At 37.5% G+C, this 16,777-nt stretch overlaps 1 protein-coding gene across 4 annotated transcripts in view; it reads right to left on the bottom strand.

The window, feature by feature from the left end:
• ITCH (itchy E3 ubiquitin protein ligase) overlaps positions 1-16,777 on the bottom strand; it is a 126,854-nt gene that overhangs the window by 454 nt on the left and 109,623 nt on the right. For 3 of the 4 annotated variants that reach the window (XM_007193258.2, XM_007193257.3, XM_007193259.3), the window contains exons 23-25: positions 15,915-16,011; positions 8,684-8,756; positions 703-6,588 (exon numbers count right to left, since the gene is read on the bottom strand). In XM_007193258.2, coding sequence (XP_007193320.1) covers positions 6,489-6,588; positions 8,684-8,756; positions 15,915-16,011 — 270 coding nt within the window. In that variant the 3' untranslated portion in view covers positions 703-6,488. Of the gene's footprint in view, positions 1-702; positions 6,589-8,683; positions 8,757-15,914; positions 16,012-16,777 lie in introns of those variants that run through there. The other variant, XR_009005404.1, reaches the window with a different exon arrangement.

The following is a 16,777-nucleotide window of genomic DNA, read 5'->3' as shown; positions in this document are numbered from 1 at the left end:
ATGGCTTTATTCCTCTGCCAGGCAGAAGGGAAGACACAGCAGGCTAGCGCCTCAAGAACTGTGTGTGGCCCCCCACCCCCAAACGGAGATTTTATATGTGGGGCTCGCAGTCCCCGGTATATGATAAGGATCAAGGTAGTGAATCAAAACAGTCATAGCTGGCGTTAGGCAGTCCGGTAATTGGGTCCCTTTGTCTCTGGTTTATCTGCCTACGACCTTCTTTCTGAAATGCAAAAGCTACAGGGGGTGATTTGTTACCAGGGGGCGCAGGGAATATAAACACCAGGACCACGATGTAATTTACGAAAAGTTAAGGGGTTGATAGGCCCAGGATGTAACTCACACAGCGTTAGCGTGATAGGTGCAGGATGTAATTTACATAGTGTCAGGGAGTGAGGTTAGCTTTGTGAAGTACAAATCCAGTTAGACACTACCGATTAGTAACAGTTAAAATAAAGCGAGGAGTGATTAACACTTTCAGGCCAGGTTATGTTTTCTTCTCCAGCCTGTTCACTTCCCTTTACTTTCCTTGTTCTCAGGAGAGGGGAAAAAAAAAATCTCACTTCTATTTTTATTGCAACACTATGTTGTTCCGTTTTCCACAAAAATTTATGGGTTCTCTAGCAGGAAATAATTTGCTAATTAGTTAGCCTCAGCTTACAGTGTTCCTTCGAGGCACTGGAGCTTGCTGAATTCAACGCAGATGATCTATCTCCAAAAATTCATTCCACTGTAGCCTCTTTCAATTGGGGGAGGATTTGGTTTTCCTTCTAGGGGTGTCTGCATATTAAGAGGATTGAATAGTGACTTTACAGTGAGGAAACCTGGCAGGCACCATCTTAACCAGAGGATCAAGGTTAACATAACTGGTAATGGGATATATTGATATGTGCCCTCTGATATCATGCACCAAGGGCACACCACCTCTATGGTGTCTTTCACACAAAAAAATCCATGGCCTTAACCATAAGAAAACATTAACCAAACTTAGGACATTCTACAAGGTGCCAGATCAATACTCTTCAAAAAATGTCAAGGTCTGAATGAGGAACTGTCACAGATTGGAAGAGACTGAGAAAAATGACACTGGTGGGAAAACTGGTGATACCTGTATAAAGGTTGTAGTTTAGTGTCATTTTACTGATGTGAAGTTTTTATAATTGTACCAAGTTATATGAGATGTTAACATTGGGGAAAGCTGGGTGAAGTGTGTGCAGGAGTTCTCTGTACTATACTATTTTTTTTGCAACAGCTCTGTAAGTCTAAAATTATTTCAAAGTAAAGTTAAAAAAAAAAGGATTGGATACAAAGAAATGATTATTGAATCTGGAAACATAAAAGCGTTTAGCAAGGGGAAGAAGGGCTGTAGTGACTGGACCTCAAAATATCCTGGGAGATAAGCACAGGATGATCATCACCACCATCTTACATATGGAGAAACAGACTGAGAGGGGGTGAATGAATTGAACAAGATCACAATCACAGAAGCAAAAAGTTCATGTGACTGGAGCCAGAATAAGAATTGAGCAGTTGGAAGTAGTCAGGGCCTTGAGAGGCTTATGAGTTTTGGAGTTTATTCTGTGGCAATGGAGGAACCACTGTAATATTTTAAGAGGGGAGAACCATGAGACAACTCTTCCACAAATCATTCTGAGGCAGCACAGATGGACTGGAGAGAATGGAGGCAATGACAAGAAGTTGATACAGTCAACCACGGTAGGGATGATGGATGTGGGCTGTGGCAATGGGGGGCAGCTCCGAAAGAAGTGATTCAAAAGAAGTTTTGGAAATGGATTTGATAGGATTTGGAGACCAATTAGATGGAACAGCTGAACTGGTTATGGAAAACTCCCAGGGTTGTTGTGAGTAGCAGTACAGCAAAACGTTTAAGCATGCAGTCTTTAGAATCAGACAGTCCTGGATTCCAGTTTGCACTCTTGCCACTTAATAGCTGTGGACACTTCAAGTTACTCAATTACGTTGAGCCTATTTTCTATTCTATAAAATAATCATTCCTCTCTGAAAGTGACCAGGAAGACTGACAGTGCATATCTAAGTGTCTGGGACATAGTAATAAATGTTGACAGTTGTCCTGGACTAAGTAAATATAGGTGTGATATTGGTCGCTAGGATAGAGAAGATAAATAGAAGAGGTCTGAATTAGAAATGAGGAAAATAACAGCATGGCTATTTTCAGTGATCTGCAGGTATGACTGAAAATTCTCAAGGTCCTTCCCTGTGAGTTTCTTTGAGGAAACCCTCCTGCCCACAGCATCTCTGCTCAGTGGGAACCTGTTCATAAGGGACCAAAACTGTCCTTCCTAGGTCTCCACTGAAGACCTAGAAGATTCCCGTGGATCCTTCCCCTAAATGTCCTGACCACAAAGGAGCCCTACAGACATATGGGAATTGACCGATGAAATGAGCTGTGAGTGACAGCAGTTTCTGTTCTGGAGTTACACAATGTGAGACACTCTTCCTAAAAGTCCAGAGAATAGCAGCCAGTCAGCCATAGCTGAGTCCCAGTTTGATGCTTTATAGGGTTTGGGGCTGGACAGCCAAATGGTCAGTAAAAGTAACTACTTATTTTCCCATGGAAGATTTCCTCATGCTGAGGGAACACGTCTTCCCTCTTTTTTTAGCCACGCTGAAAACTAGAGCTTTCTAGCTGCTTATATAGGACAGAATAAATAGGATAGGGCCTACTTTGCAGGATCTGGAAGGAACCTGTCCTCCAGTCACTGTTAGATCAGGATATTAAAAAAAACCCACTTCCCTTAGCATCTTTCCCCTGGATCTATTTTAAATAACAGCATGATCACTTGGTTTCCTAATAAGAAAAAGTCTTGGTAGCCAGCTGGTAATTCTCTATTGAGCACCTATGGCTGGGATCCTGTCTTAGGGAAACCCTTGGTTGTCCCAGAAAAGGAGATGTCTTCATCTTGGTTCTCTTCAACATAGGCACTAAATCCAGTCTCACCTGAGTCTTTCTAGTTTTTTTCCTATCTACTCCAGAGTACAAGACAGGCTGTAACCTGCTCACTTACAAAAGCAGAGGGGCAGAAATCTATATGACCTGTTCACATAGAAGGCTTCCCTGCAAGTGGGGAAAACCTTACTCAAGACTAAAAGAAAAGTGTGCAAATGAAGGACCAAAAAGTTTAATTGTAAACAGTCTTACAACTTTTAAGGAAATGCAAGTGAGGCAGCCCCCTGCAGGACCTTTATAAGAGCACTTCACTCCTTGTGGTATTTGTAAAGTTACCTGAGTGTTTGAAATTACAGTTCAAGAAAACAAAGGAACTCCAATACAGTAATATACAATCCAGTGCTGCCATTCCATTTTTGGTTAATGAAAGCATAGCATATATACAAATAATTTTGTAAATATCTCTAAAAGAAAAACAAAAAAATGAGGGGGGCTGGAGATGCCAATAATATTAAATAGAAGTAGTTAACCTAAAGGAGTTTAAAAGGATGGAGTTACATCCAAAACAAGGAGGGATATATAAAAATAGAGAAGTCTAATTCCATGAGTCATCCCTAATAACATTTCAGATTATTAACCAGGTAAATAAAAAGTGGCAGAGTGGGTTTGACTGAAAGAGTTCATTTAGGATGAGACCTCTTTGGGCAGGTGAGTCATGTTTCACTAAAATTTCAGATGAATTGACATTGGTATGTCAATCTCTTGATGAAAAACTAGTACCTGAATTTTAAATAGAGTTATTGTAAGTCTTATGAAATTACATTCTTCTGCACTCTGATATAAGATCATAAAAGACAGAGCAGTAATTCATTATTATGAGCTGCTGGACCAGTTTTAAATCACTCTATTTGATGAAACAAGTGAGGTCCTTCCCTCCAGACCCAGGCTATGTGAAATGCTGCCTTCCCCAACCTCCCAAAAGAGCAGAAGAATAAGGCAATTGCTCATTTTACTTTGTTTTTATTTCAACATAACATGCAGTAAAAAAATTAACAGGATTTATTAGCATTTACAATGCTTACAAAGAAAAAAGGACTCTAAAAGCAATTTAGTTCAGATTTAAGAAATCGCTCTAATTAAACACTTACAATAAATCTATTTCCAAATGATCAATTTGGACCAAAATTTAAGATAGTATTTGGTAGATATTTATGTCTGCTGTCTATTTGCAGTATTTTTATATAACCTCTGATTCTTGGGATATCCAGCCCCCATTTTCCTAACACAGCAGGGAAAGACATATACATGTGGCCATTTAAATTAAAGGAAGAAATGGAGTAAGAGAGATCCCAGGCTGCAAAAATATATACAAGCATTTACCTTTTCCAGAACTAAACGTTTCTTCCATAAAAATATTAAATAGCCAAGCCCTATAGAACTAGGGCCAGGACTACTTCAAATATAACTATTCTGTATTTTAAAAATATAGGGCAGAAAGCCTTTTGGATGATATTTATACATTTTTGAACAATATTTCTAGGTCCCTAAATGAATCATCAAGCATTATGTAGAACAAAAAAAGTCTACTTTCTTACATTATCTCTTAATTTAATCTCATAAATCTATAGTAAATATTGTAGGTAACTACATTTCAATGTGAGCATTCACCTCAATAGGAAGTCTTTATAGAAGGCTTAATCTCCATAGCCATATATTACCAAAATTCAGACTTATATAACGAATGGGTAGTTGGCAGACATTCGCTCTGTAAGACAAAGCAACAGTTTTTTGCCCCCTACCAACAAAAAGGCAGAGTCACTACTTTGAAAACAACTAGGGCTTAGAGACTGTACTACATTTCCTAGAGTAAGTAGAATAAAATCAAAATAAAGACAGGATTGGGGGGAGCCCAATCTCTCCCTTTACATTAACAATTTCTAGATGAGGCAACCCTTTCACTCACGTAAGTCTGCTTTATGATGGCAGTGTTTTAGAGTACAGATAAACAAGTTGCAAAGTGTTTTTGTTGTTTTTCCAAGATGTAAAAGGAAGAGTAGTTAGGGACAAAAACCCCCATTCTCTTTCCATATACAACAGGGGTTTGCTATTCTCTGCTGATTTTTGGCTCAATGCTATTTGTTCACGCTATGGTACTGAAACCTGCCAAAGTCCCTATCTCATGAGTTATGAGGCTGTCCTCAGGGTTCGGCTATGATAGGCACTCAGCTGGCTTCGGCTTCCTCCCACTGTCCATAAAGTCAAACCTCTGACAGCAGTCATCTTGACAGAGTCTAAGCTAAGTTAAAATAATTACCACAGAGAAGGTCAAAGTGCATTCATTAATCAGTTACTAACAGAGCAATCTAACAGTCATGGGGAAAACCTGTTAAAATTTTTAGAGGTGAACAGAATATCCAGATCAGGACAAGGGAAAGAATGGAAATAACTACTCTAACAGTTGTCAGAGAAATTATCAGTTTAAAAAGTTTTAATTCACATAGAGAATACATTTCTGTGGTTACTAGAAATGTATTGTGAATAAACGTATTACTCCCTTCTTTTTAGCCAGTACCACAGCTCTCCCTCCCTAATGAAAATGTAATTTTACAGGATGTTTCATTGACCTCTACTTGGATTAGAAAGCACTCTAGATATAACTTGAACTCCTTAGCAATAATTAAATGTAACTGAAGTTGTTGGATTATGATAAAATTATAAAGATGCAATTAATATACAGGAACATATAAAAATTGTTGATGGCCTTCAAAGAATTCAGCTAAATTAATTCCAATTCTAGGTTAACTTTTATACAGACAGTGAAGGAAGCATAGTGTTAATACTGTTTGTGAAGTTTAGTATTTGCAAGGCAATTAAAACAAACTTCCAAATGAAGAGAGTTATGCAGTCATTTGCAGGCTGGGACCAACTTCTCTCTGAATTCAAATTAACAAAACTACTTTGTAGAGAGATACAAGAGTCTCATATCTCTCCTTTCTAGAGATAACATCAAAATGATGCATGGATTTCATGCTCCGGAAAGGAAAAACAACAGTCAGGCCAGGCTGAAATAAGAGGGAGAGCACAAGCCAGAAGTTTGCTCACATCCCCAGAAGCTGGGCTATTTTAAACAAATACCTCTTACCATGAGGCTTAATAGGAAGATCTTACATATTTTAGTTACCAAGGGACTTCCCTGAATATTTTCAGAATCTCTAAAAGAAAAAACCCTACTCCCAAATGAGACTTCTGATACACATATACAAAATTTTTGTTAAGGAAACAATCTAGTGGAATAAGACAAGGCAGATTTCATTGTTGTGTTAATTCCATGTTAAGTAAGGTTTTGACTAGTCATTTGCAGATCTGATTTCTGGAACATTGAAAAGAAATCCAGAATCACTGGGAGATAAATCTCAACGATAACATTAATTTACTTACACTCAAGGTAACTCTCTAAACAGTCACAGTCCAATTTTACAAGATGTGCAATAGGCAAAGAAGGAAAAGGACAAACATTGCAAATAAGTTCTTGTCCTTTGGCGGTGCAAGCTCTCAGAAGTCACTCTTGTCCAAATCCTTCTGTTTCTTCAATAGCAAATAATAGCTTTTCCTTCAGTTGCTCATAGCTCTTGTAGGGTGGCAGGTCCAGGCGGTTAAAACTAAAAGTAAGAATTGTTAGCTTGAGAAAAGGAAATATACTAAGAATAATATGGGCAGTGTAACAATGGTTTTAAAGCCAGGCAAAATTAGGTTCAAATCCCAGCTCTGTCACTGGGCCCTTGAGCATGTGTTTTTCACTTTTCTGAGTCTCGGTTTTTTCTTTGGTAAAATGGGAATAACAATATTTATCTCTCGGGATAGAGTGAAGAATAAACAAGCATATATATAGCACAGTACTGGTGCTCAGCAGGTACTCAGTAAAATGTCACTCCTCTCAAGCTTTCCCATCCACCCTAATCTATATGTGGTCAGCAAACTTTTGCTGTAAAGGGCTAGACAGTAAATACTTCAGGCTTTGTGAGTCATAGGTCTCTTATCAAAAGGTTTTAAGTATACCCCATTAAGAATAAAAAAGTTTTCGGCTCTAATATCTAATACGTTGGTCTGACTGAATTTCTCTGTCCTATTCTTAGCTGTGAGTTTTTAAAGGCATCTTCTAATTTTGGGCCATATTAAGAACACCTTCAGAAGGTAACAGGTAGTGAATCTGCCCTAAAGCCTTGGCCTTCTGCTATATTTTAAGAAATAATGCTATCCACAAAGGGAAAATAAATTTACGGTTATAGAAATGAACAAATGGAAACATGGAACTTGAAAAAGTAATGAGGCTGGTTTTCATGTGTGACTGAGATAAGCTATTCACAATAATGTAATGGCACAATCTGTTCCAAGCTTAAAAAAAGGGAGAAAAGATCAAATCAAAATATATGTGTACAAGATGAATGTAAAAAAATCAATTGTATTTCAATATACTAGCAATGAATAATCTGAAATGAAATTAAGAGAACAATTCCATTTATAATAGCTTCAAAAAGAATAAAATACTTAGGAATAAATTTATCAGAAGAAATGCAGGGCTTGTGTAATGAAAACCACAAAACATTGTTGAAATAAGTTAAACACCTAAACAAATGGAAAGACACCTGATATTCATGGATCAGAAGACTTAATACTGTTAAGATGACCTTACTCCCCCAAACTGATCAAAGCAATTCATATCAAAATCCCAGCTGACCTCTTTGCAGAAATGGACAAGCTGATCTTATAATTCATATGGAAATCCAAAGAACCCAGAAGAGCAGAAACAATCTTGAAAAAGTTGGAGAATGCATACTTAATTTCAAAACTCACTGAAAAGCTACAGTAATCAAGACAATGTTACTGCCATTAAGGACAGACATATAGATCAACGGAATAGAATTGAGAATCCAGAAATAAACCCATGTATTTATGGTCAATTGATTTTCAACAAACATGCCAAGCTGTTATTCTTAAAAAGCCACATGTATGAAAATACAAAGGAGCAAACAATAAAACAAATAAAAAGGGTAGATAGGGAAAATGAACAAATATCCTGCAAGGTATATATATGACTACTGAAATGTCCCACAAAATAAAGTTCAACTATTGTTGACATTAGGTTGAATTCCAATATATTGTATTTGAGTCAAGATTAGGGTTTGTTTTTAGTTTTGTACATTTTTGGAAATGTGGTTAAACTACGTTTATAATGAGAAAATAGTATTTCTGTCACCATGTTAGAGTAGCTCTCCCTACAGCTATCTAGACTTGATTTCTTCCTCTGCCTACAGAGAAAAGTTAAGTTTTCTAAATATCACATTTCAAAAAAAAAAAATTTGGGGTGGGGGGAGGGATTGACTGTTAATGGCAACAGGGATTGTTTTGGGGTGAAGGAAATACTCTAAAACTAGATTATAGTGATGGTTACTTTTCTGAAAATCTACTAAATATCACCGAATTAAAATGGGTAAGTTTTTTGTTACATAAATTATGTCTCACTAAAGCTATTAAAAATAATTCAATACCATGGGGGAAGTATTTCATTTCTAATTTCTAACAAGTTTTAGTATATACAGGATAAATGCGAAAAAACTATTTTCTACGCTCTTTCTTGTCTTTTTAATTTTTCTTTTATTTTGAAGTATAGTTGATTTAACAATGTTGTGTTTGTTTGAGGTCTACAGCAAAGTGATTCAGTTATACATATAACTGAATCTTTCTGATTTTACTTACCAGGTATGACTTCTAGGCAACCAATTTTCTTTCCCAACTTTTTCAATGCAGAATTTCTGTGGCCCATTGCTCCCTAAAAGTGAAATCATCAACAGTTTGATAGTGCAATGGTTCTCAAATTGTCATCCCCAATCCAGCTGCATCAGCATCACCAGAGAACTTGTTAAGAATCACAAATCCACAGGCCCTAACCCAAGCCTACTGAATTGAATCAAAAACTCTGGGGGTGAGGCTCAGCAACAGTGTTTTAACAAGCTTCCAGGCGATTCTGATTGAGAGCTAGAGTTTGAGAACCACATTGTTAATGTATACCCAAGAGGAGAAAATGCACTTTTATCTAGTATTGCTTAGCCAGAATAACAGAATGCTATAATTAATAATACCTCACATAAGAGCAGAACACATAAAAAGCTTAATTTTAGTTTTAAACACAATAGGGAAACTACAGCTCACTGTCTTACAAAACTTGATTTAAATAGAAAATTGTTAAAACTTTAGAAAATGTAAACAACCTAGTGAATTCAATATTAACAATGCTTGTGCTTATAGGTCCTATAGGGCAGACCCTTACACACCTAACACCCCATTCTTGCCTCTCATTTACCTTGTGTTGGAGTCAGCTGTTAATGGTTATCTTTAAGCACTGGTTTTCTAAAAAGGTCACTACTGCTCCCTAAGAAGCATTTACTGGTGGTCATAAGGACTGGTAGTACTACTGGACTTTTAAATAAGAAGGGGCCAGGCACACTTATTGTTCCGCCATATGTAAGACAGTCATACCCAAAGAACTTTCTCATGTTCCACCTGATTAAACCCAGTACAAATATAAAGTGGTAGTACTTTTGTATCTAATCACATTGAAGTGTTTTCACAAGTAGTTATGCAAAAAGCCCAGTAATATAGGATATGGTCATTATGAAAAAGGATAGTTAAAATTATTAAATAATTAAGCTTGAAATTATTAAATGGTTTATGTACTGGCACATTCTCTCAATATATTACAGCACTTCTAACCACACAGATGGAAAGTTTCGTTTAATAGTGCTAATTAGTATGTAATAGTAGAGTCTGGATTGCTTTTAATAGACTTAGAATCAAATATTAACATAGCAGAGAGGGACTTCCCTGGTGGCGCAGTGGTTAAGAATCCGCCTGCCAACGCAGGGGAGATGGATTCGAGTCCTGCTCCGGGAAGATATCACATGCCGTGGAGCAACTAAGCCCTGCGCTACAACTACTGAGCCTGGGTTCTAGAGCCCGCAAACCACAACTACTTAGCCCACGTGCCACAACCACTGAAGCCCATGTGCTCTAGGGCCCGTGCTCCACAACAAGAGAAGCCACTGCAATGAGAAGCCCGCGCACCTCAACGAAGAGTAGCCCCCGCTCACCGCAACTACAGAAAGCTTGCACACAGCAAGGAAGACCCAATGCAGACAAAAATAAAAATTTAATAAAATAAAATAAAATAGCAGAGAAATATGAAATGAAGGATTTTAGTGAATTTCATTGATAAAGGCTATTTTACAAATATGTCATATTATCAAACACTATTACCCTGGATGCTTTCTAAAATTTTATGGAATTGTAAGACATCATGTTGTAAACATTATATACTGAAGTTAATTTCAGGTTGCCTGTTGTTTTCAATCTTACTCTGACACTGTCCCTAAACGAAACAACCTCCAGATAGACTCTTGCACCACTTTTCCTATTTTTCAGCCTATTTCAACTTTAAAAAGGTCTCTGAGGCCTTTGTACATATCAGAGCCTTGGCCTTTACTGGAATTTCGTGATTAGACACTACACTTTAAAATAAGATCTACCTCATTTTTCTCTACTTTGATCAGCTATAATTTATTCTGGCAAGTATATTATCCTTAATTCACTTAGGTTATTTCCCTCTTTTTCTTATATTTATTTAAGTCTATTTATTATTTCTTACCTTTTCTATCTGTTCTTTCATATTCCAGTGATTCTTTTTTTTTTTTTTTTTTTTTTTTTTATTTATTTATTTATTTATTTATTTTATTTTTGGCTGTGCTGGGTCTTCGGTTCGTGCGAGGGCTTTCTCTAGCTGCGGCAAGTGGGGGCCACTCTTCATCGCGGCGCGGGGACCGCTCTTCATCGCGGTGCGCGGGCCTTTCACTATCGCGGCCCCTCCCGCTGCGGGGCACAGGCTCCAGACGCGCAGGCTCAGTACTCGTGGCTCACGGGCTTAGTTGCTCCGCGGCATGTGGGATCTTCCCAGACCAGGGCTCGAACCCGTGTCCCCTGCATTGGCAGGCAGATTCTCAACCACTGCGCCACCAGGGAAGCCCTCCAGTGATTCTTATACAGAAGGGCTTCTGACCTTCTCTTAAGCCCAAATCTTTTCTTCTAAATAGGAACAACATTTTGTGTCTTCTAACAGAGTTTTTCCCAAATGTACATGTATTGAAACAAATATTATTTCTTTATAAATCATTTTTAAAAATTTTCTTCTTTGTATTACAGTTAGTGTTATGTATCTGTATTTTTTGGAGATTGTAGATACATTATTTCACATCTACCAACTTCATTCCGTGAGGGTATTATAAATACGTTAAAAAAATGGGATATTAGATCTGATAAGGTCAAGAACCACCAGATTAAATTGTTATATACATCACTCTTACAACTTTCTTTTCCTACACTGGGTGGAAGGAAGGTTAAACCAATGTCCTCTAAAATTCGATGAACCACAATCTCACTATCTGTCTTCCACAGGTATCCTTTTGTATTGCTTTAGACTGCTCCATCCAACCCCAAATATTATCCTCAAGAGAAGACCTGGTTCTTGTTTTTTTAATAATCAGATTTCCAGTTTATACTGAGAAGCTTGTACCAGTTTTTTCTTCATTTTGGTCACTATTCCTTACCTCTCCAACCGCCAACATAGTTTCTCTTTTTCAAACTACAGAGCATTCTCAAAGGACTTACAAATTATCCTTTTTGAGACTTCTTTCTCTGTAGCACTAGATAAAAACTTCCCTTCTATATTGCTTCGGAGAAACTAAAATATTTATTCTCTGGCCTCTCCTTTAAGTCTGTCTCTAGGCTAGTCATGTCTCACCCCTAAATGTTTCTAAGCATCAGCTCTCTACTCTTCTCTGTATTCTATTTCTGCATAAGCCCATCCATTCTCACAGCTTCAAATGTCACTGCTTCACTGCTCTTATGAGTCTACTTTCTCCCTCTACTCTTACCTCTAAACTCGTGCTTTAACAACACCTGTAAAACTGTCCCCTCACTGAGATTTTCTACTTGGTTGTCTGATAGTCACCTTAAACTCAGCAGATTCTTTTTTTTTTAAGATTTTTAGAAATTTCATGTAATGTCTGAAACATTTATATTAACATATTTCCATACAAATAACCCAATGAAAGTTTAGTATTAGTTGTTTTGTTTTATACTGCAGGTTCTTAGTAGTCATCAATTTTATACACATCAGTGTATACATGTCAATCCCAATTGCCCAATTCAGCACACCACCATCCCCATCCCACCGCAGTTTTCCCCCCTTGGTGTCCATATGTCTGTTCTCTACATCTGTGTCTCAACTTCTGCCCTGCAAACCGGCTCATCTGTACCACTGTTCTAGGTTCCACATACATGCGTTAATATACGATATTTGTTTTTCTCTTTCTGACTTACTTCACTCTGTATGACAGTCTCTAGATCCATCCACATCTCAACAAATGACTCAATTTTGTTCCTTTTTATGGCTGAGTAATATTCCATTGTATATATGTACCACATATTCTTTATCCATTCGCCTGTTGATGGGCATTTAGGTTGCTTCCATGACCTGGCTATGGTAAATAGTGCTACAATGAACATTCGGGTGCATGTGTCTTTTTGAATTACGGTTTTCTCTGGGTATGTGCCCAGTAGTGGGATTGCTGGGTCATATGGTAATTCTATTTTTAGTTTTTTAAGGAACCTCCATATTGTTCTCCATAGTGGCTGTATCAATTTACATTCCCACCAACAGTGCAAGAGGGTTCCCTTTTCTCCACACCCTCTCCAGCATTTGTTGTTTGTAGATATTCTGATGATGCCCATTCTAACTGGTGTGAGGTGATACCTCATTGTAGTTTTGATTTGCATTTCTCTAATAATTAGTGATGTTGAGCATCGTTTCATGTGCTTTGTGGCAGTCTGTATGTCTTCCTTGGAGAAATGTCTATTTAGGTCTTCTGCCCATTTTTGGATTGGGGTGTTTGTTTCTTTAATATTGAGCTGAATGAGCTGTTTATATATTTTGGAGATTAATCCTTTGTCCATTGATTCGTTTGCAAATATTTTCTCCCATTCTGAGGGTTGTCTTTTCGTCTTGTTTATGGTTTCCTTTGCTGTGCAAAAGCTTTGAAGTTTCATTAGGCCCCATTTGTTTATTTTTGTTTTTATTTCCATTACTCTAGGAGGTGGATCAAAAAAGATCTTGCTGTGATTTATGTCAAAGAGTGTTCTTCCTATGTTTTCCTCTAAGAGTTTTATAGTGCCCAGTCTTACATTTAGGTCTCGAATCCATTTTGAGTTTATTTTTGTGTATGGTGTTAGGGAGTATTCTAATTTCATTCTTTTACATGTAGCTGTCCCGTTTTCCCAGCACCACTTATTGAAGAGACTGTCTTTTCTCCACTGTATATCTTTGCCTCCTTTGTCATAGATTAGTTGACCACAGGTGCGTGGGTTTATCTCTGGGCTTTCTATCTTGTTCCATTGATCTATGTTTCTGTTTTTGTGCCAGTACCATACTGTCTTGATTACTGTAGCTTTGTAGTATAGTCTGAAGTCAGGGAGTCTGATTCCTCCAGCTCCGTTTTTTTCCCTCAAGACTGCTTTGGCTATTCGGGGTCTTTTGTGTCTCCATACAAATTTTAAGATGATTTGTTCTAGCTCCGTAAAAAATGCCATTGGTAATTTGATAGGGATTGCATTGAATCTGTAGATTGCTTTGGGTAGTATAGTCATTTTCACAATGTTGATTCTTCCAATCCAAGAACATGGATCTCTCCATCTCTTGGTATCATCTTTAATTTCTTTCATCAGTGTCTTATAGTTTTCTGCATACAGGTCTTTTGTCTCCCTAGGTAGGTTTACTCCTAGGTATTTTATTCTTTTTGTTGCAATGGTAAATGGGAGTGTTTCCATAATTTCTCTTTCAGATTTTTCATCATTAGTGTATAGGAATGCAAGAGATTTCTGTGCATTAATTTTGTATCCTGCAACTTTACCATATTCATTAATTAGCTCTAGCAGTTTTCTGGTGGCAGTTTTAGGATTCTCTATGTATAGTATCATGTCATCTGCAAACAGTGACAGTTTTACTTCTTCTTTCCCAATTTGTATTCCTTTTCTTTTTCTTCTCTGATTGCCGTGGCTAGGACTTCCAGAACTATGTTGAATAATAGTGGTGAGAGTGGACATCCTTGTCTCGTTCCTGATCTTAGAGGAAATGCTTTCAGTTTTTCACCATTGAGAATGATGCTTGCTCTGGGTTTGTCATATATGGCCTTTATTATGTTGAGGTAGGTTCCCTCTATGCCCACTTTCTGGAGAGTTTTTATCATAAATCGGTGTTGAATTTTGTCAAAAGCTTTTTCTGCATCTATTGAGATGATCATATGGTTTTTCTTCTTCAATTTGTTAATATGGTGTATCACATTGATTGATTTGCGTATATTGAAGAATCCTTGCATCCCTGGGATAAATCCCACTTGATCGTGGTGTATGATCCTTTTAATGTGTTGTTGGATTCTGTTTGCTAGTATTTTGTTGAGGATTTTTGCATCTATATTCATCAGTGATATTGGTCTGTAATTTTCTTTTTTTGTAGTGTCTTTGTCTGGTTTTGGTATCAGGGTGATGGTGGCCTCACAGAATGAGTTTGGGAGTGTTCTTTCCTCTGCAATTTTTTGTCAGCAGATTCTTTACACTTCACAACTTCTCCATGTTTCATAACATGGTAAACATTCTTCCTTTATATCTCATTTTCTAATCAAGTCCTATTTCTACCTTTGGAACTTCTCTAGCATTTCTCTCTTCTTTTCCATCCCTATTTTATCTCCTAAGATCAGGTTCTTATCATTGCTCTAATCATTCTTCCTATTTCCAGGCTCTTCCATCTGCATGCTATACCTTACTATCAAATCTTCCTAAAAGGCAGCTTCAGCAAGTTCACCTGTCTTCAAAAAGTTCCCACAGCTTCCAAAACTCTAAGTAATGTCCAAATTCTTTTGGTCTGGCTTTTAAAGTCTTTTGAACTGGTTCCACACACTGTATCGAGAATTGCCTATTTAACTCTTTAATTCTGACTCTCTCTTCTCCAGCTGAGAAAGACTCAGGGATCACAACTTCTATCCTCTTATGGTACTTGCATAGTGTTGGTGTTAAAGAAAGACTTGAATTTACTTATTTAGTCACAAAATAAATATTCTTAAGGTCATTCATTTCAAAATAACATACAATTAATCAGTGACTAGTATGTGACAGGCACTGTACTAGGCACGAGAAATAAAAACATGAAGATATGGATCTATATCTCAAAGAGCTCCAGGTATAACAGGGAAGAGTGGTAAACAAGTCATTAAAATATAATACAAACAATAGTAGTGTCTCTCATAGGAGACACTGAAATGTTTGCCTTATGACTGAATGAAGAAACAGATCTACATATAGAAGACCATTATCCTACTGAGTTAAAACATGGGATCTAGCCTAAGAGTTAAAAACTTCTAGAGATAAGGATTACAAAGTGATTTAAAAGTTGACACAGGGCTTCCCTGGTGGCGCAGTGGTTGAGAATCTGCCTGCCAATGCAGGGGACACGGGTTCGAGTCCTGGTCTGGGAAGATCCCACAAGCCGCGGAGCAACTAGGCCCGTGAGCCACAATTACTGAGCCTGCGCGTCTGGAGCCTGGCTCCGCAACAAGAGAGGCCGTGATAATGAGAGGCCCGCGCACCGCGATGAACAATGGCCCCCACTTGCCACAACTAGAGAAAGGCCTCGCACAGAAACGAAGACCCAACACAGCCATAAATAAATAAGTAATTTTTAAAAAAAAAGTTGACACAAATCCAGGTTAACTGTGTCTAATTAAGAAAATATACTTGTCTTTGTTATTTGATACACTGTATACACATTAATATAACAGCAGTGTGATAAACAATTTTCTGTATAGGAAAAGTGATCCTGTAGACATACCCATGAGGTCAGCAAATCCTCCAACTGGCAATCGGCAGGTTCCAGTTACAAACTGCAAAAGTCTCATTCTCTTCTCATTATCGATTTCTTTAACAAACTGTTAAAAGCACATTTAAAGAGATACATAGGTCATATGTGACGTTCAGAATACTAAACAAGAAAGAAAACAATCATTTCAAATCTTAACCAAACTCCCAGTGTTAGATGCACCGGAAAATGACTGCACCCACCACTGTGGATGGTAGAGCTTCTCCATGTTTGTCAAAAGCCCTACCAACCTTCCCCTATACCAATCCTAGTACCACATCCTTATAGGGAAACAGAAAAAGAAGAGTGCCCTGGGCCCAAGAGCTCCTTACTCATGCAGTCTCAAGATCAGCTCTTCTAGGGCACCCCTCCTTTTCCCTCTAGATCTGCCTGTCCTATAGAAATTCATGTCATTACAAAGGACACAGAGGTTGAATCAGAACAGACTTTTTGGTTTTATGAACAAATGAAATCAAGCTCACAAATTCTGACCAAGATATATCCCAGTAATGTTCTTCTCTCAATGTTCTTTATGTTTTGGTGTAGCTATGTGTTGCCAGAATTATGTGGCTTTTAACTCCTACAATTCTGACTCAAAACATTAAGTGTCTAGAGAATGCTTTCTAGCCTGTAGCACAAGAATTTTGTCTCAGCCAAATGTTTTTTTTGTAAAGAATTTTTATCCTACTGTACTACTAATTGTATTTGTTACAGAAGCCCAGTCGTTTCAGCTTCTTATAAATTTCTTTACATAAATTTCTTTACATAATTAGCAGGCATTAAAAAAAATTTTTTTACTGTGGTTAAATATACGTTAACATAAAAATTTACCATTT

Source organism: Balaenoptera acutorostrata, chromosome 15, assembly GCF_949987535.1.
Source record: "Balaenoptera acutorostrata chromosome 15, mBalAcu1.1, whole genome shotgun sequence".
NCBI lineage: Eukaryota > Metazoa > Chordata > Mammalia > Artiodactyla > Balaenopteridae > Balaenoptera > Balaenoptera acutorostrata.
This window is presented reverse-complemented; position numbering and strand designations above follow the sequence as displayed.